The 19,541-nt window shown below is 45.2% G+C and overlaps 1 protein-coding gene across 2 annotated transcripts in view; it reads left to right on the top strand.

Annotated features, from left to right (window-relative positions):
* The window catches only part of DEPTOR (DEP domain containing MTOR interacting protein), a 104,625-nt gene that overhangs the window by 69,510 nt on the left and 15,574 nt on the right, over positions 1-19,541 (top strand). For both annotated transcript variants that reach the window (XM_053244128.1, XM_053244129.1), the window contains 4 exons: positions 3,900-4,085; positions 6,581-6,715; positions 15,018-15,088; positions 16,432-16,536. In XM_053244128.1, the coding sequence (XP_053100103.1) occupies positions 3,900-4,085; positions 6,581-6,715; positions 15,018-15,088; positions 16,432-16,536 (497 nt within the window). The remainder of the gene's footprint in view (positions 1-3,899; positions 4,086-6,580; positions 6,716-15,017; positions 15,089-16,431; positions 16,537-19,541) is intronic.

Consider the following 19,541-nt stretch of genomic DNA (forward strand, 5'->3'; position numbering starts at 1 on the left):
TAACAAGTTGTTCTAGTATGAACTCATCTGCCTACTTTTCATAGACCATCCCTACAACTGGAATAAATTTGGTCCAAATTGGTTTGGCAGTTCACAAGTTAGCCCAATTGCTCCACAAATGTTCATGTGTCTGCCATCTTGAATTGGGGTGGATGACATCATCACAAACTACACTGTTGAGGTGTCCCAGTGTGTCATTCACTACAACTGTACCAAATTTAGTTCAGATTGGTTAGACAATCCACAAGATAGCCCACTTGTGCCTCAAATGTTTATGCATCTGACATATTGAATCAAGATGGATTACATCTTCTTGTAATATTGTAAACTGCTTGGGGTGCCTTTGTCAAGGCAGAAAGGTGGTATAAAAATGTAGTAAGTAAGTAAATAAACTACTACTACTACTACTACTACTACTACTACTACTACTACTACTACTACAAATATGTATATACCACTCTTGAACCAAAGTTCTCAAAGCGACTTACATAGAAAAATAAATAATACATAAATAAGATGGTCCTCTGTCCCCAAAGGGCTCACAGTCTAAAAATAAATATAAGGCAGATACCAGCAACAGCCACTGGAGGGATGCTGTGTTGGGGTTGGATAGGGTCAGTTGCTCTACCCTTTAGAAAACCTACACATTAATGTGTAGGTCCCTGCTAACTGAGCAAAGAGACACCTTTTTAAAGTGTGGTGATTCTCTTATATTTAGAATCACCACACTTTAAAAAGGTGTCTCTTTGCTCGGTTAGCAGGGACCTACACATTAATGAATGTCTAAAAACTGAAAGTACTTCCCTGAATGCTGACAGTGTTAATGAGATTGTCAGTATTCCCTGCTGCTTATCTAAAATATATGCTTTTGGACTGTAATAAAATTCATTTATGATTATCAGTATTCACCACATTTTGGACATTTGCTTGAATATAAATACATTTTACACTGTTTTTTTAAAATTTCAAATTAATTACTCTTTTTTTTTTAAACAATGTGGGCAAAAATCCAACACATTCCTCTCTCCTATTATAGTGTTCCTAGGAAATGAAATTCATCTTGCCTGTTGCCCAAGGTGCTTAGGACTATAGCTCTTATGAACTGGAGCAGTCAGCAATTACTGATTGTGCAACCATGTGGACATATTGAGTTGTACTGCAGCGATGTCTCGATGCAGAGTCAGGCCTGGGACTTGTTTTCCACATCGAAGCTTGTTGCATAAAGGTGTTGGTATCAAGGATCCTTAGCCTTGGCAGCAATCGTGTTCTCAAGTTTGGCACAGCACCGTTCCAGAAGTTAGCACAGCAGGAGGACTGGGAACACACCTGGTCCTAAGGAGCTGTCACTGCCCTAAAGGCAAGGAGTGGCGAAGTACTGGTGTACAGAAACGGATAATGCACACTCGGGAATCCTGGCGTACTTGGCTCGGTCTAGACCTGCGGTTCCCAACCTTGGGTCCTCAGATGTTGTTCAACTACAACTCCTTCCTGCTCCACCACAGTGGCCTTCAGCCATTGTGGCTGGGGATGATTGGAGTTGTAGTCCAATAGCATCTGGTAACCCAAGATGGGGAACCCCTGGTCTAGTCTAGATAGTGAGCATCAGGTTATCTGGTCCTCTCAGTGAGGAATCACTCTGAGGCCTAGTCTACACACAAAGCGGATAGAATTCTGAGGTGATAAAACAGGTTGGGGCACCTATATCGGGCAGCAGCGATATAGGAAGGTGCTGAAAGGCATAATCTCATACAGCATGGGAGATGGCAATGGCAAACCCTTCTTGTATTCTACCAAAGACAACCACAGGGCTCTGTGGGCGCCAGGAGTCGGCACCGACTCGACGGCACACAACTTTACTTTACTTACCACCGCTGGTAGTGGATCACATTTTTGAATGCTCCCCTATGTGATGAATTCCGTTCAAATGCTCTATAGTTATTTTCCCTAATTATGAGTTATCGTGGGTTGCCTTTGGCTGGGAAGGCAGGATAGAACTATTTTAAAGTAAATAAAATTAAGTAGAAAACTCTCACCACTGGGAACGTTGCTGGATTAGCGCACACTGGGCACTCTGCCAACCACTCTCTAATGCCAACGAGCCACGTGGCGATCCCAGTGAGAAGAAGCGCCCCTTTAAAGGAAGCCTGTTCTCACTGGCATCTATGGTGGCCACACGTCACCCTATAATAAAGGTCAGTCCTCTTTGGGGGGACCATGTCCCCTCCCCCCATGTCCTCCATTTTGGCAACGCAGACCTAGACACCTTACTGATAGCCAAGTCAGGGAATACGTCTAACGTAACATAATTGGTCTGGATTGTGCTTTGTCCAGGATTGGGGCAGTTTGGTGGCTGAGGGGGCAGAAAAGATTAGACAGACATTTTATACATTGATGCCCATTTGTTTTTTACCTACTTTCCTTATGGAAAGTAAACACCCAGCTTTCTGTGAGGCTGTTCCCACACAGCCAAGAGAGGGCTAGGGTAGCCAAGTCTGGTCTTGTCTGCATGTGAGAACTGCCAGGAGCTGCGCAGCTCCCGGTGGTGGTGCAGTGGCAAACCCGCTTAGGGAGCCCACCGCTCACTTAGTTAGGGTTAAGATGTGAGGGCGCCCTTAACTTATGCTAAATGCTTGTGTGTCAGCCAGGAGGATCCCCAGGGACCCTCACAATGCACCACGGACTTGCACAGCGCATTGTGGGAGTTCCGGAGGCCAGGATGACATGTCCCAACCTCTGCACCGCCGTGCTGCTGGGGGGAAACAGCGGGCCATGGACCCTGACCTTCCCAGCCCTGGCAGCTGGATCATCTGCGGGGAAGGCGAGCTTCTGCTGCCTTGCCCGCTGCCAAGGCCTTCTCATTGATTGTGAGAAAGGGCTCTGTGTGTGTCTGTGTTCCCCTCTGTCAACTTCACAATCCCTGGACCAATTTGAACCATGTTTGGTACAGTTGTAGGGACACACAGGGACACATCAACAGTGTAGATTGTAATGATGCCATCCACCCCAATTCAAGATGGTGGATGTGTGAAAGTTTGAGGTGTGAGTGGGAACCGATTTTGACCAAATTTAGTACAGTTCTAATGACACCTAGGGACACCACAACAGCGTAGTTTGTGATGATGTCATCCACCCCAATTCAAGATGGTGCATGCATGAATGTTTGAGGCAGAAGTGGGCTAACTTGTAAAGATGGCAATTATCAATTAAGATTATAGTTTAGGGAAAGTTGGCAGATTAGTTCTGGTAAGAACTTCTTGTTTAATGTTGCAATTGGAAAAGGTGGGGTTTTATATGTTAACTTATATGTATAGCTATGCATATAAATTAACATATGCAGATTTTTTTGTCCTCTTTTGGGGGGATGAATGCCCTCAGTGTCCTCTTCTTCTTCTTTTGCAGTCTGTGTCTTCTTTTTTAGCAGTGTGGACCTGGCCAACCTACTGGCATCTGGAGCCGTGACATCATCAGGCTGCACCAGGCTGAAGACAGTTGGGGTGGTGGTGGCAATGAAAGCTGCCGATTGGGTAACTGGTAGCAAAGAAGACTGCCAGGCTGGTGGCGAAGGAGAAGAGGAAAGGAGGAAGGCGGGCAGACGGGTTTGGTTCCACTGCTGCCCCGCCCATCCGTAAATCTTGTCTCAGGACCACCTCCAACTTTCCTACACTATGTGAAAGTGCAACATTTTGTAGCATATAGGTGGTGCTTTTTATCATCCTCTTGTCGTGCCGACAGGGGTTATGTATATGGAAGAAAAGTACCTTAACTGCTGAAGCTGATTTGAGGGTAAATGATGTCTGTGTAAATATACCCTTTTATCATCCCAAGGCTGTACTGGCTGCTTCCCAACACTTATATCCCATCAAACGAGGCCTTCCCTTCTCTCTTTCCTTCCTCCCCAGTGTCCAACAAGCACCATTTTGTAGACAGCAACCTGCTGTACCAGTTCCGAATGAATTTCCGTAGAAGGAGGCGGTTGATGGAGCTGCTTGCCGAAAAGTCCCACTTGATGCCCGATAGTCATGACAGCCCCTTCTGCCTGCGGAAGAAGAACCACGACAACAAAAAGCACACCAGCTTTCTCTCAGGTATTTGCCCTACGTTGAAGACATCCACCATATCCCATAGTCTAAAGGCAGATGAAAGTGGAACAGGGATCATCTAAATTTCTCTAACGTATTTGACCAAGAACAAGGCCAAATTACACATGACAGTAAGTCTGTCCAGAGAACAGTTTATGTGGTGGCTAACAAATAAAGTGTATTATTCATTCATTCATTCATTCATTCTGCCTACACTGAAGGGCTTAAATTTTCTTTCAAAGGTAGCAGCTATGAGGGGGTGTCTGAGCCAGATAGAGACTGCAGCAGGGGGAGGGGGCTTTAACCTTTTGCCTCACCACAGTTCTGACCCAGATTAGGGTCTCCTGTGGATTATTTTTGACAAGGAAAAAAGCTCCCATTAAGCCTAGTGAAATTTTCCCCTCTTGGCAAATAGCTATGGGGGAGCCTAATCCAGATTGGGACCGTGGCAGAGGGTGGGGCCATAGCCTTCCTGCCTCCCTCACCATGGTCCCAATCCATGGGAAGCCTGATCCAGCTGCCATTTTCCAAAGAAAATTGAAGCATGCCAGGGTCAGTGACATGTTTTAACATCACACAGCATTCATCCCTTTTGTCAAACTAGACATGATGTTAAATGTGTCATTGTCTTTCTTTAAAAAAAAAAATCTGTGTGGAGAGAAGGATCTGAATCAGAACTGTGCTGTGGCGGAAGATTGTTTTAATTAATATTTTCACTCCACGCTGTGGTTCCGAGCTAGATTGGGCTCCCAAAGCTGCTCTTAGTACCCATAGCAGTTCCATTAATCTGTTCTGATTGGTTCCAGTCAGAAATCCTGCAGCTGCATTTTGAGCCAATAGAAGCTTCTAGGCAATCTTCAAGGGCAGCCCTATTCAGAGCACACAGCAGTAGTCTAATCTGGAGGTGACTAGGACTTGACTGATTGAGGTCAGGTCTGGTTTCTCAGGGAGAGAGAGAGAGAGGTTGTAGTTGGTGGGTAAGATGAAGCTGTTAGAAAGCACTCTCGTAGCCATGCTGCATCCAGGACTCCTACACTGTAGACAGGGGTGTGCACAAAACCGTGTTGTTCGGTTTGAGTCCAGACTGGAATGGAACTGGACTGGGCATGTTCAGTTTTGTGCATCTCAAACTTTGGGCTTCGCGAGTTAAATTTAAAAAACCAAAACGTGAACCCCCCAAACAGGCGGGGCGGTGGGGTTGGTTAGCTTGATATTCAACAATGAACCAAACTGGTTCGATGTCAAACTGGTTCTTTTCTTAACCTGTTCACACATCTCTAACTGCAGAGTAAGGGGGAATATAACCCCACCTAAAACAAGTTTCGCACCTATTCTTGGTTCACCAGCCGGGAGTATCTCTGTCTTGAATGGATTAAACTTTTGTTTGTTCACCCTAAACCCATCTAAAAGTGCCAATGACCAGCGAGTGGTTCAGGGCTTCCAGTGCCTCTCCAAGACTGGAAGACAGAAACCAGAGATAGAGTTTGGTGATATCCATATTTTTGTATGTAGCTCGAAATGTGTGCGTATAAGCAACTGAATGATTTAGAAAAATATAAGATAAAAATACAAATGGTTGTCATTCCAGTAATAGAACTACAGCAATGGGAAGATGCTTAAAATGTTTTATACCTTTTTAACGTGGTGATTCTCTTTATTTAGCAGGGGGACTGTAACTGGCCCTATCCACCCCCAGCACAGTACCTCCAGTGACTGTTGCTGGTGTCTGTCTTATGTTTCTTTTAGATTGTGAGCCCTTTGAGGACAGGGATCCATCTTATTTATTTATTATTTCTCTGTGTAACCTGCCCGGAGCCATTTTTGGAAGGGCGGTATAGAAATTGAATTAAAAATAAACAAACAAACAAATAAATAAATAAATAAATAAATAAAAGTTAAAGTAATCGACAAGGGATAGCAGAATAGAAGAAAAAAGAAATAGAAAAAAATAACAAAATACAATCTACAAATTGAAATTGAAAGGCTGTGGCAGAAGAAGACCAAAATAATCCCAGTAGTAATTGGTGCCCTAGGTGCAATTCCAAAATACCTTGAAAAGCACCTCAACACCATAGGGGCCCACAGAAATCACCATCAGCCAATTACAAAAAGCAACTTTACTGGGAATAGCCTATATTTTGCGACGATATCTATAATAACCAACAGTATTGATAATAAAATCCAGCCATCCCAGGTCCTTGGGAAGGCCTCGACGTCTGGATAAAACAAACCAGTCAATAACACCTGTCTGACTGTGTAAACAAGAAATAATAATAATAATATTAACCAAAATTTGCATTACTATACTAAATGATCCCACTAGAGATGCTGAACTGTATTGTAAGCTCTCTGCGTCTCTTGTGATATGGTAGGAAATAAGGTAGAAAATGATAACCTGGTAATATAGAATAAATAAAGAAGTGATCATCTTCTTTGAAGAAAGTTGTACTTAGAGAGGCTAGACGAGAATATTTTTTATCTATCTCTTTCTCGTTGGACAGTGAGCCCCACCAAGGAGATAAAGATTGTTTCAGCTGTGAGACGGAGTAGCATGAGCAGTTGTGGGAGCAGTGGGTACTTCAGCAGCAGTCCAACCCTCAGCAGCAGCCCGCCGGTACTATGCAACCCTAAATCTGGTAAGAATATGAGAAGGCATGCAGACTCCCTTTATGAGAAAAGATGAAAAAACATGGAATGCATAGGTTAGCCACCTGTGTTGTTGTTGTTGTTTAATTCGACACTACCCTGATATCTTAGGACAAAGAGGGGTATAAATATTTATATATTAAATAAATTGTATGAGAAGAGGCAGGTATCTGGGAAGTAATTCTATCCATTAGTTAAGTCCACCTCTTATAAGCAAGAATCTAGACAAATGTGTCAGCCTGATAGCCTGAATCAGTGATTGCCATGACTCTTTTATTGCCGCCCTTTTAAAAGTGGAGAAAGTTTTAATATTGTTTTTTAAGCAAAAACACCGGTTTTGATTATACCTGGGGATCCCCTGATCTATACTTGTTCACCAAGAAACTTTTAGCTGTCATACATTCCTAGTCAAACCAGGATTTTGATTTGCAGTTATTTGTTTGCATCTTCTTAGGTCTCTTAAAAGTTAGAAACCCCTGTAGACGTCGTATAAGATTATAATACTGAGTGATATTTACATTAGATGGTCCCGGTGCTATGATAGCAGATCAAAGCTGGAGAAATTTGTCAGTGTCAAACACATTTAGCACATATTTTTCAAGTTCACCAGACCATCTAATGCATGTGGGTACTTCATCATTGTGGGTAGAAAAAGGGGTTCTTCTGCCATAAATATTCCCTGATCAGGCAGTTTCAAAGCTAGATTCAGGGGGAGATGATCACTCTCCCAATCATGTATCACCTTTAGATGGGAGACAAGATCCAATAGTTTCTGTGAGACCATAAAATAATCTATCAAACTCACTCCTCTTCCCCTACAAAATGTAAATTCCCCACAAAGGTCACCTTGCACCACTCCATTCAGAATACAAAGGTCCACTCTATCTGAGATCTGAACAAGACAGAGACCTGCATAACTGCAGACTTAGTACTTAAAGGTTCAAACTGGTAATGAGGTATCATCATCTTCTTTTTGGCACCCAGTATTTAAAAAGCCTCTGAGATAATATATTATAAAGAGATAATATATTAGCCAGTTAATCTTCAAAACTGGCCCAAAAAGCATCAGCTCTGGGGGGCAGCAGAGATGTTAACTACTAGGAAAGGAAAGGAAAGGAAAGGTTGTGCTGTCGGGTCGGTGTCGACCCCTGGCGACCACAGAGCCAAGTGCTCTTCCCAGAGCGGCCCCATCCCTAAGGGGAACATCTCACATGTGCTCACATGTAGCCTCCCATTCAAATGCAAGGCAGGGTGTACCCTGCTTAGCAAAGCGACAATGCATGCCTGCTACCACAAGACCAGCTCTCCTCCCTAGCTATTCAAAGCAGTTTACAATATCAAAATTGTACAAATATGGAGTAACCAAAAATACTACAAGGAGTAACCAAAAAAACATGGAAAAGAAGAGATGTATGCTAAGGGGGAAAGCAACTTTAATTTAATGTGCTATCTGTTTTAAATGGGTTGAGATTATACTGTTATCGGCTATGCTGCTTTTCAAAATTGCTATTGCTTATTATGGGGTAGCATTCAGACAAAGTTCCTCATGAGAAGCACCACTGAAATTACTGAGAGTTATCTTTACTATCTTAAGGCCCATAAATTTCAATGGAATTCAGTTATGGCTAACTTAGTTTGAATGCTACTCATGAATTCTTAGAAAAGCAGTATGTAAATATATTAAATAAATTTAATACATTATACTACTAATACATTATTGTTCATGTTGTAACAGACACACATAATGTCATTTTATTAAGGTCTTACAGTGAGGCTATTCTCACATGCGGCCTAACCCAGGCTTGGGATGCCCAGACAAGGTTAGACTGCATTTGAGAACCACCGCGATTGGGCCCTATCACAGAGGGGCAGCAACACTTAGCCTGGCTTTTAAACCCGGCTGTTAGCCGAGGTTAAGGGAACAAGCACTCCCTTAACCTCGGCTACCTGTTTGTGTGCAAGCACAGTCTGCTTCCATCCCGGCCACACACAGAAACAAGCACCTAGAGCACTCATCCTTCAGGGGAATCCCCCAATGCATTGCACATGGTGCATTGTGGGATTCCTGGAGACTAGGACTCATCATCCTGGCCTCCAAAGCTTCACGCTGCATCACGCAGCGCTGCTTGCCTGGGAGCACGGTCTGCGCTCCCAGGAACATGAAATCGCTCATCTAGGGGGAAGGTGAGTTTAAGCAGCCTTCCCGGCCTCCGGCCACACCACCTGTTCTTTTATTTTGGAGCTCTCCAGGTGGCAAGCCTCTCTCGGTTGTCTCTCTTAATTGCAGTAGCCCTCTTCAAATTTGTGGTTCTTGGCTTCTCTGTTGTTTCAAAGTTGCAGTTTGCAGCCAGAGGCCCCACAGCATCTTAGAGAGCAGTGAAAGAACACTTCTAAATTTGTATTTATATTCACTTGAATTTTCATTAGTGACAGATCTAAGGAGTTAGGTGTGTTACTTGCTTGGCAGACTTCCAACTTTTCATCAAGGTCATTTCATTAAAGTTGTTTGTTCAAGGTCTGATTAGCAGCTGGCACAGTTTTGGCTATTCTCCTAGGCATCTTTATCAGGGGGAGCTATGTACTTCTGGCCAGAAGGAGTCATTCTGGGCTTAACCCTTTGACAAATCAGTGGGCATTTTACAGTGTCTTTGAAAACTCTTCTCACTGCACTTTGGAAGGTATCAAGATATGATCTCATTTTTAAGACCATGGATGGAATCATTGGCTGCTCAAACATTTGTAGAACTCTCTTGGAATTAGGGAGACTTGGCATCCATTCAGTAGTGATTATATCCACCTGTCAAAAAAAATTTGAATCTTAAGTAGTTGACTAAGAGAAAATTTCACCAAGTCACGTTTTCCCCATCGTCCAGCAGTAATTTGATTAAGAGCTATTTGCAAAACAATCTGAGTAGGTTGTAAAATCTGAGTGCAGCTCATTATTTCACCCTCCTTAGCAGGGGCGCAGCAGGGAAATGCTTGACTAACAAGCAGAAGGTTGCCAGTTAGAATCCCCGCTGGTATGTTTCCCAGACTATGGGAAACGCCTATATAGGGCAGCAGTGATATAGGAAGATGCTGAAAGGCATCATCTCATACTGCACAGGAGGAGGCAATGGCAAACCCCTCCTGTAGTCTACCAAAAGAAAACCACAGGGCTCTATGGGCGCCAGGTGTCGAAATCGACTTGACGGCACACTTTAGCAGCTTGCTTTACCGGGTGAGACTTCATAGAGTAAAAGTTCATTATAGAGTTAACATTCTGCTGGAATCTGGCTTATATCCTCCTACAGAGCAATTTCCTAGTTATTTATGTACAAATGAATTGAAAGATGTTTCAATTAAATCCACTTTCTGGGCAATAAAGTTTGTTTTTCCACAGGATGTTTATCGCAGTTTCTGCTGTTAAAAGACATTGTCTTGCTATAAAATCAATGCGGTAAACTGCTTGGCTCAGCAGAAATTGACCTTCCAGCTCCATAAGGCTTCTTAGCTTTTCTTCTTCTAAATGAGGCAAATTAACCGAATAAGGAGTCTTTAAATCAGGAGCCAAGTCTCTCATTTCATTTAAGCCCTATTCATCATTTTGTACAAGAAGTATATAGTCTACATAAGTACAGATCCATTCACAGTCCAAATTATTCACAGGTTATGCTGAACACAGGTACAACAATACACTTCATATATGTACCATGCATTTGAGGGGCCTGTACCCAGGTTCACTTCTAAATTGAATGCAGGTGCATTCATTCACACAAAAGCAAATGCAAGTGTACAGACATCTGTACACATGTACAACGTAGCAGGCTTGTTCACACAATTGTTTGAATCTAGGTATACCGTTGGTTACCAACACTGAAGTGATTATGTGAGCCTATCTTAGGTGGTTTATGACCTGAGATACCCACTTTGGCACAGGTACACACAATCACACTAATATTGGTAACCCACATTAAACCTAAATTCAGATAACGATGTGGATAGGCCTAATGTCTGAATAGAGCTAGAATTAAGCATGCATTAATTCTGATCATGTCCCCCAGAGCACCCAGCATGACCTGACCTTGGACTTAGTAATGTGCTAAAAGTTCATGGCAGCCAATCCACAAAGACTTAGAGTGTGCCACCAGCAGGTTGATGCCAGCATGAGCATCAGTGCAGGGGTGGGGCTTAAAGATACACTCCCGTGGATGCTATGCTCAGATACAGCACTCACGGTTTGAAGGACAGCTGAACAGGGCTATAGAGAGAGCAGGACTAACTTTGGAACATGGAGACATTTAAAGGAGCAAAGACCTTGACAGTCACTAGGGCAATTGACATTAGGGTAGGAGAAACCTTCTACCCTAATTTAGGAGTTGTGCACACTCCCATTTGCTGATTGCATGTCAGTTAAAACAAGGTCAGAAACTGGGAGCTTGATCATGAGCTAAGCCACAGCTGGGCAGGACAAGCAAGTCCTACCCAGATTCTGTCCCCAGGTTCAGAAGGAGATAGGAAGAAAAATCATCTTACACAGTTGGGGCTTGGCTCACGATCAAGCTCCCAGCCTCTGGCCTTGTTTTACACTGACACACAATCAAAAATCAGGAGTGCTCACAGCATCTGAACTAGAGTAGGGTGCTTGTCCTACCCTAGTCCTGATCATGTGAAATGCCCTAGTTTCTCTAACACTTTATTAATTGGGCACGGCATGATAAGATAAAAGCATAGTTTAGAAGTATGTAATTTTGATTTCTCCCACATCATTGCATGTCTGTTAGGTGAATGCACATTGGATGCCAATTGCACCATAGCAGCTGAGGGTGAATTGGTGGATTTTCATCATGCTATGGGAGAAATGGTTAAACCCTCTCCATGCCATGGTCCCAGTCTAGACTGAATGCTCTGCAACTGCTATTTTAAAACAAAACGTGAAGGATGAAATGACATGTTTTAAATTACACCTAATTCGACCCTTATTTTGACCTGTCCATTTTTTTTGTAGTGCAGAGTTTCTCAAAACCTGGGTCCCCAGATGTTGGATTACAACTTGAGGGGTGATGGGAGTTGTAGTTCAACATCTGGGGACCCAAGTTTTGAAAAACCCTGCCATAATGGATAGGCAAGTGCTGTCTTTACTTGCAGCGGCAGTCTCTTTTTATTACCTCGCTTTAGAGCGGGGCTGCTCAACTTCGGCCCTCCAGCTGTTTTTGGATTACAACTTCCATCATCCCCAGCCACAGTGGCCCATAGCTAGGGATTATGGAAGGCCAACATCTGCAGGAGGGCCAAAGTTGAGCAGCCTTGGTTTAGAGTACATTTAAGAAGAGCAGCACCACTGGTTATTGCATTTCCTTCTAAAGGTGGCCCAAATACGGATGGCATTTTCTACTTAGGCACTGATATGTTCTTCTCTCACACACACACATTGGAGTGGGGAGCATGTGGCCTAATCCTGCACCTTGTAATGGAATGCAGTATGAACTCAAGCCTCAGTGAAGTGCTGACTGTTCTGGCTACCTCCCAGAATAACAGTGGCAGAAATTTTCTATGGCATGTATCAGCAATGAACTTTTTACTTCCTCCAATCCATTAATCATGTACCTAATAGACGAGAAATATTATGGCAGCAAGAACGCAACAGTATTTTATGTTGATAAATGCTTTCAGCTGAATTATGCTTCCGGTTTTCCTGATTTATGGTTGGGGCCATGTCGAGCCTGCAGGCATATGACTAATAAACACTTATTTCTAATACAATAGGTGATTACCAGAAATGGAAGAAGTGGGATTGATTTGTCCCTCCCAGGGCGCATTCGCAGTGACTTCTGCCTTTGAATAAATAATGAGTCACTATTAGATGTTCAGTTCATTCATTTGTTTTCCATATTTATAGACCTCCTTTCAGCAGAAAACTGCTCTCAAGGTGATTTAAATGTTATTGTTAATCTGGGCCTGATGAGACGATACATCCGTCCCATCTTCTAGAAAAGAGAATGTGTGAGCAGCTCCTCCCCACCTGTGCAGCACCCCAAGTGCCATCCAAAATATTGAGACCAGACCCCTTTCAAAACCAGCCCTTGCAAGATTTGAAAGTACACTGGGGGGGGGGGGCAGGGAGGAAGGCAGGTTGCTAACAGCCTCCTGTTCTCCCCTTATTCTTCTTGGGAGCTTTGCAAGGAGTCTAGAGAAAGATGCTCCTTGCAAAGTTTGCAAGGACCAGATCGGTCCCAAAGAGCTGCTACGATGGCCATGGGGGTGGGGTGCATCTTGCTACCCTGTTGAAACCCCAGTAATCTGCTACCTGAGGTGATTGCCTCTCCTTGCCTCATGAAAGGGCTGCCTCTGAATCACATCATCCCCACTCCCAGCTGCCCCGCACCGATGCATGGGAACATGGTCGATTTACAACTGGAATAAATTGACAGTGTAATTGTAGGGGAGCATTTGAATTAACTCCTTATTTAGCAGAGAAACGCAGTTTGATGAGCTCGCAGACAATTGCTTAAGGTCTAAAAACAAGTAAAGGTTTAAGAAGTTCCACAATTAGATGGAAAAGCCTGCACCATCTACTCATGGTGGAAGGAAGAAGAAGGAACAGAGAGAGCACAGAGAAGGGGTGTCCTAAGAGTATTAGTCCACCAATTACCTGAGACTTAAGAGCAGAGATACAGAAACAAGAGAGAGCAAGAGAGCAGTCCTGCCTTCTCTACTTCTAATCCTAATGTCCCTAGTGGTCAATGGGAGATACTTGTGTTGGGAGTCAATGCCTATGGAGTCACATCTCCAACCACAATTATGTCAGCCATGCAATTAGGTGGTGTCCTTGTTGGGGCGGGCGGGGAGGAGTCGTGTGTACTTGCTGCTGTCCACACAATTGGATTATAATCCAGTCCAGGCCACTGTCTTAAAACTAAGTGTAAAATCAAGGATCTCTCAAGTATATTCCCAGTTCAGACATGGATCTTTATGTGGCACAAGTTGGCATGATCCTCCCATATAAGACAGAGGTTTAGATCCTGGACAGTATAATGGCTCTGTTTATAAACATTGCAGCTGAAAGTTCCAGAGATGTTTGCATTCAATAATTTTTCAGATTTTTGCAGTGCAGTAGTCAAATGGAATTTGCTGATTGATCTTCCTTCCCATTCTAATTAATCATCACCCCCACCCCTTGAATATAGGCAGTTAACGGTCTATCCCTCTATCTTTAGATGGGTTCACTATGTACAATTGCTTTTACCAGACAAAAACTAGGACTGTGCGAATCGATTCGGGTACAAAGTGATTTGTACCCAAATCTATCTGATTTGGGCGATTTGTATACAGAACAAATCACCCCTGTGCTCAATTTCTGAGGTTTGTGCGTCTTTAAGCTTTCCCCCATAGGGAGTAATTGTGATTTCAGCAGCCCCATAACTCCACGTGGGGGGCACCAAATGATGGTGCAAAAGATGATGAATGTTTACCTTTGTTCATTCATCATCTTCAGTGCAAAATGATGACTGACCAGAAAATCCACTATCATTTTGCACCAAAGAATCCACTCTCAGAACACCTCAAAAACTGAAAACGACAAAACCCATTACTCCATGGGCTTGTGGTTTTGGGGGTGGTTGGCACCACATGTGAACTACACCACAACCTGCTCTGGTCCACCCTGGTGCCCCCACCCATGCGGAGTTAATGGGCTGCTGAAATCTCCATCACTCCCTATGGGGAAAAGCTTAAAGACACGCAAACCTCTGAAATTTGTTAAAAATCACCCCTTTGGTCAATTTCTTTGAAATTTGGGTGGTAGCTTCCTTCTACCCATTGGGCACTACCATCCACAACAACCTGCTCTGGGCCACTGTAGTGCCACCCACGTGGAGTTATGTGGCCACTGAAATCCCCATTATTCCCTATGAGAAAAAGCTTAAAGACTCACAAATTTCAAAAAATTGTTAAAAATCACACTTTTGCCCAATTTCTTTATAATGTGAGTGGTAGCTTCCACCCATTGGGCACTACCACCCACCCCACTCTTTTGCCCCCGAACCCCTTTTTGGCCCCAGATCGATTTGGATTTGGATTGATTCAGATCCAAATTGAATCTGGGGTGATTCAAGGCGGGCAGATTCAGACCCAAAACAAATCGGAGGCAATTCAATTCAGGTACAAATTGAATAGAGAAAAAAAATCAATTTGTGCACATCCCTAGCAAAAACTCTTCCCTAGTTGCCACTGATACTAATTACAGAATGTAAACATCCACTCTTTACATCCAGAATATTTTATTTAATATCCTCTGTATGTATGTCTTTGCAGTATTAAAGAGAGCGGTGAGTCCTGAAGAACTTCTGATGCCCGGAGCTCCATATGCCAGGAAAACCTTCACAGTATGTCTCCAGTTCACACATTTATATTCTGTGATATTTGCAGCTTATATGACATTTGATCAGTTGTTCAGAAAAACATGTTTTCCTTTGTGTAATAAATGTCCTAATTATGTTTTTTGAGACCTCTTCATTGAAAAATCTAGGGCATAACACATGAAACCTCTGGAGAAGGTGACACCTTCTGAGGGGAAGGGACAGGAAAAGTGGAGAAACGGGTTGTTGGCAATAGCTGTTGAAAGAGAAGGGGATAGAGAGTTTTTATCTGGAGTTATCTGTAACTGGGGTGCAGTCTTGGACAGCTGCCTAGGTTGCTGTCTCAGGTATGAACGAGTGCCTCCACCCATTCTATCTGCATATTTATAAACAAAGGAAATATTACAAAAATTCCATAAGTCTCCAATGATCCCTCATCCAAAGAAAGCTAAATCTGATAGCATTACCCCAGGACTTCTCACTGCTCAAGGGAGATGCATAACGATAATTATGACAGGTTTCGCTTGCCCCATAACCTAAGATGAAGGATGGTGGTTCTGTGTTTTACCTGTTTCTCCATTTCTTTGGAAGCTCAAAGGACAAAATAGCAGCACAATTTCCACACATGTCGGTCACCTTAGTGCTACTTTTCCATATTTCCATATATCTCTGGTGGCTGAGCCTCATCCCCACACCCCTTCGCTTCCACACCTGGGCACACCTTCACTCTTAACTTTATGATTACCATCAATGGCTGACGTCCTGACTGATGAGGACATCATCACGGGTGATGAGGGACTGTGGGGATGTGGCTGAGGCCCATGTGCAACTCCCCTGCTCTGCACATGCCCTGTGGCTCAAGAGGGCAAAATGTCCTTGTTCTGCCCATGCGCTGGAAGTACTCTGGAAGGGAGGAAACAGGTCACTGACTCTCACTGACACATTTCCTTTTTTCCAGGGTGCTCCTGGAGTGTGGGCAGAGAGGGGATGTTTTGTCTGCTTGCACAGCAGGGCACATGTACTGGGGTTGGCTGGGTTGTGCGCAAGCCCCAGTTGTGTCCCCACATTCCTTTGTCACCCATGTGCTTCATTAGTCAGGAGATCAGCCAGTGTCATGGTAGCAGCAAGTGCCTTGGCCAGCTGTCCCATTTGTACATTGAAGAGGCCATTGGTGTGGAGAAGAAGCTGTACCAGAAGAATCACCTAATTTACTAGCTAGTTGGAGCATCTTCAGATGGGATTCAGATAACATTGTGTCTGTTGTCATTAGAACCAGATGGACCCTGAATGGACTTGTGCTGTTTTGTTTTGCTCTCAAACCTGCAAGGAAAACAAGAGGATTCATTGTGGCATCCTTTTCCCCTCTCAAGATCATAGGTGATGCTGTTGGGTGGGGATTTGTGGTACGTGGGAGCAAGCCATGTCATGTCCAAGCTGTGGATCCCAGCGGCCCAGCAGCTGCAGCAGGAATGAAGGTAAGTTTAATTAACACACGTAAGAGAGAAGAGCTCGTGGGCTGTCTGCATGGAAGGAGGTTTAAGCTTACCTTCCCTGCAGACGATCTCCTGTTCTTTTCTGCATGGGCAGATTGCCCTCCCAGTCAAGCGGTGGCTTGTCCAGCAGATCCGGGAGTCGGGGTGCCAGGACGCACTACCGCATGTCACACCACCCTTGGGAGTTCCAACAATTCACTGCGTAAGTGTGCAGTGCATGACTGGAATCCCCCCCCCTGAGTGTGCCAGCCGCAGCTGCAAGCAGACACATGATCAAAAAAACGAAGTTAAGCGAACTTTTGCTCCCTTAACCTCATTTTAGCAGGAGGCTTCATAGATGGGCTTGCCACCATGTAGCCACTGGGACTGGGCATGATCCCGATGGTTCACACCGGCATGCAAAACCGGGCTGGGCTCCCTTCAGTTTTGCACGTTCGTGTGAATAGCTTTGTAGAGTGCTTTAAAAGAAGGAAAACGTGTTCTCAGGGGTACTTCATATGTGATAAAGTCCTTACCAGATAAATCACTTCAATGAAGGCCATTGTGGCTGGGGATGATGGGACTTGTAGTCCAACAACATCTGGGGTCCCACGATGTGAGTCTGAACCCCTGATGTGAGTAACAATGCACAACCCATGCACACTTGGTCACATGTGGCGATTGTCCACGTGTCATCACACGTTACTGTCTGCATGAGAGCGGCATATTGCTTCCTACTACAAGTGCTTTCATGTAGAAACATAGGAAGCTGCCATATACTGAGTCAGACCATAGGTCCATCTCACTCAGTATTGTCTACACAGACTGGCAGCGGCTTCTCCAAGGCTGCAGGCAGGAGTCTCTCTCAGCCCTACCTGGAGATGCTGCCAGAGATTGAACCTGGGATCTCCTGCCTGCAAAGCAGATGCTCTACCAGTGAACTACGGCCCCACCCCCTGAGGAGATTGTCTTACAGCAGACAGCGCTCATATGTAGCCACCCATCCAAGGCAAACCATGCTTATCAAAGGGGACAATTCATGCTCACTACTGCAAGGCCGGCTCTCCACCCCAAGGAGTGTTGTCCCATATTGGAACTGCTGCCTTAGGTCACCAACCAGTTTGCCAATCCCTCTCCTAACGTGACTCTCCTTTAGCCATATGAGAAAGGAGCTATCTTCAAACTGAGCACAGCAATGAGCTGGCAGCGAAGAGGCATCGGTCCTGCTCTCAGAAGCTTCATCTGCCAGAACTGCTTGGAACACCCCACCAAAGAGACTAGACTGAGAAAACTTGGCTAGGAGGCAAAGGGCAAGGATTTGAAGAGCAGCCAAGGTTCAGCGTTTTGCTTTCTAGAAGAGTCCTTGGCACTGCAGCCGCCCTCTCTCCTCGGCCTTGCGATGCACCCGCAGCCTGCTTCTTTCTGGACATTTGCAGCGCGCTGCCTTTGTTTAGAAAACTTGCAACCCTCGTTCCTTCCACGCACCACATGCGACGCTTCCCGTCTTTGCACACGTCGGAGCAAACCCCGAGGGCAGAACCTTTGCCCTACAGCTCAGCATGGGCCCTTGAAGGCCTCTCCCTGTTTAAAGCTGTAAAGATGATGTGCTGCAAAGCCAGCGCTGCGCCTTGTGCTTCGTGAGGCTGTGGCAAGCCTTCTCCCGAAGCCATCCATCTCGGTGGATGCTGGGGAGACACCTAAGCCGGCCCTTTGTCGTAGAAGAGGAAATTGCCAAGCAGCAGTAAGGCTGTTCATTCACGCAGCCGTTAATGGGGTAGGGCCAGCATCCTTCCCAGCTGCAGGAGCGGTGCACGCTCCCGATTTCTGAACGCAAGAGCAGCCCTGCTGGATCAGTCCCAAGGCCCATCTAGTCCAGCATCCCATTTCACACAGGGGCCCACCAGTTGCCTCTGGAAAGCCCACAGGCAGGAGGTGAGGGCATGCCCTCTCTCTTGCTGTTGCTCCCCTGCAGCTGGTATTGAGAAGATACATCTTGCCTCTGTTCAGAGGTGTTCTTATCCCTGGACTTGCGGGCTGAAGTCCAGGGCCTCCACACCACTCGGGGGCCCCCAGACCCTCTTTAGTCTGTCCTTGGTGGTGTGGTCACTGTGGGCGTGACTGTGACCTGTGCCGGGTGGTCAAGTGTGACCTCTGCTTTAGAGACAGAACGGGGAGTGGGGAAAGAAAGATGTGGGATGGGAATATGTTTAGGGCGGTGGGGGGGCTCCAAAGGCCTTTCGGTCCAAGCTCCAAAATGATCTAGGTGCACCTCTGCCTCTGTTGAGAAGTGATCTTCTGTAGGGTAGGACAGCACTCACACCCAGCACTTCAGCGAGGTAGGAGGGAAAGCCATCCTCCCCGGCTCCCATCTCACGGACGATTACTCCCCCTGCCTCCTGCCTAGGTTTTCACTAGCATGTGGCCAAACTTCAGGAGCACGCACAGCTTTAAATTCTAGAAGAGGAGATGGCAGGGCTCTCGGGAAACACCACCCTGAAACCCAGAAGCCCTTCCCTCTAATTCAGGGGTGGGCAGCAAACTTGGCCCTGCAGCTGTTGGGGGGGGGGCGGCGACGATGGGAGTTGTAGTTCAACAGCTGCTGGGGGACCAGGTTTGCCCACCCTGTTCTAATTCCTGATGTGTGGAGTTTATCTGGAGTCACTCACGAGAGCCACCCCAAATGCTTACTAAAACATGCGCGCCAGCGGGGGGAAAGCAGCGGGAAGGGTAAGTACACCCTCCCCCCGCCCTTAAAGGAACACACACACACCCCGGGCATCAAACCGCCCCATGTCCAGACCAGTCCGGAGGCCTTTAGAATGGCCTCTGGACCGGTCCGTGAACATCACTAATTGTGAGGAGCTCCAAAAGGTGGCAAACTGGGTGAGTGGGCAGCAAAATGGCAGATGCAGTTCAGTGTAAGTAAGTGTAAAGTGATATATATGGGGGCAAAAAAAACCCAACTTCATATATACAATGATGGGTCTGAGCTGTTGGTGACTGACCAG

This window comes from Hemicordylus capensis, chromosome 4 (assembly GCF_027244095.1).
Source record: "Hemicordylus capensis ecotype Gifberg chromosome 4, rHemCap1.1.pri, whole genome shotgun sequence".
Lineage (NCBI taxonomy): Eukaryota > Metazoa > Chordata > Lepidosauria > Squamata > Cordylidae > Hemicordylus > Hemicordylus capensis.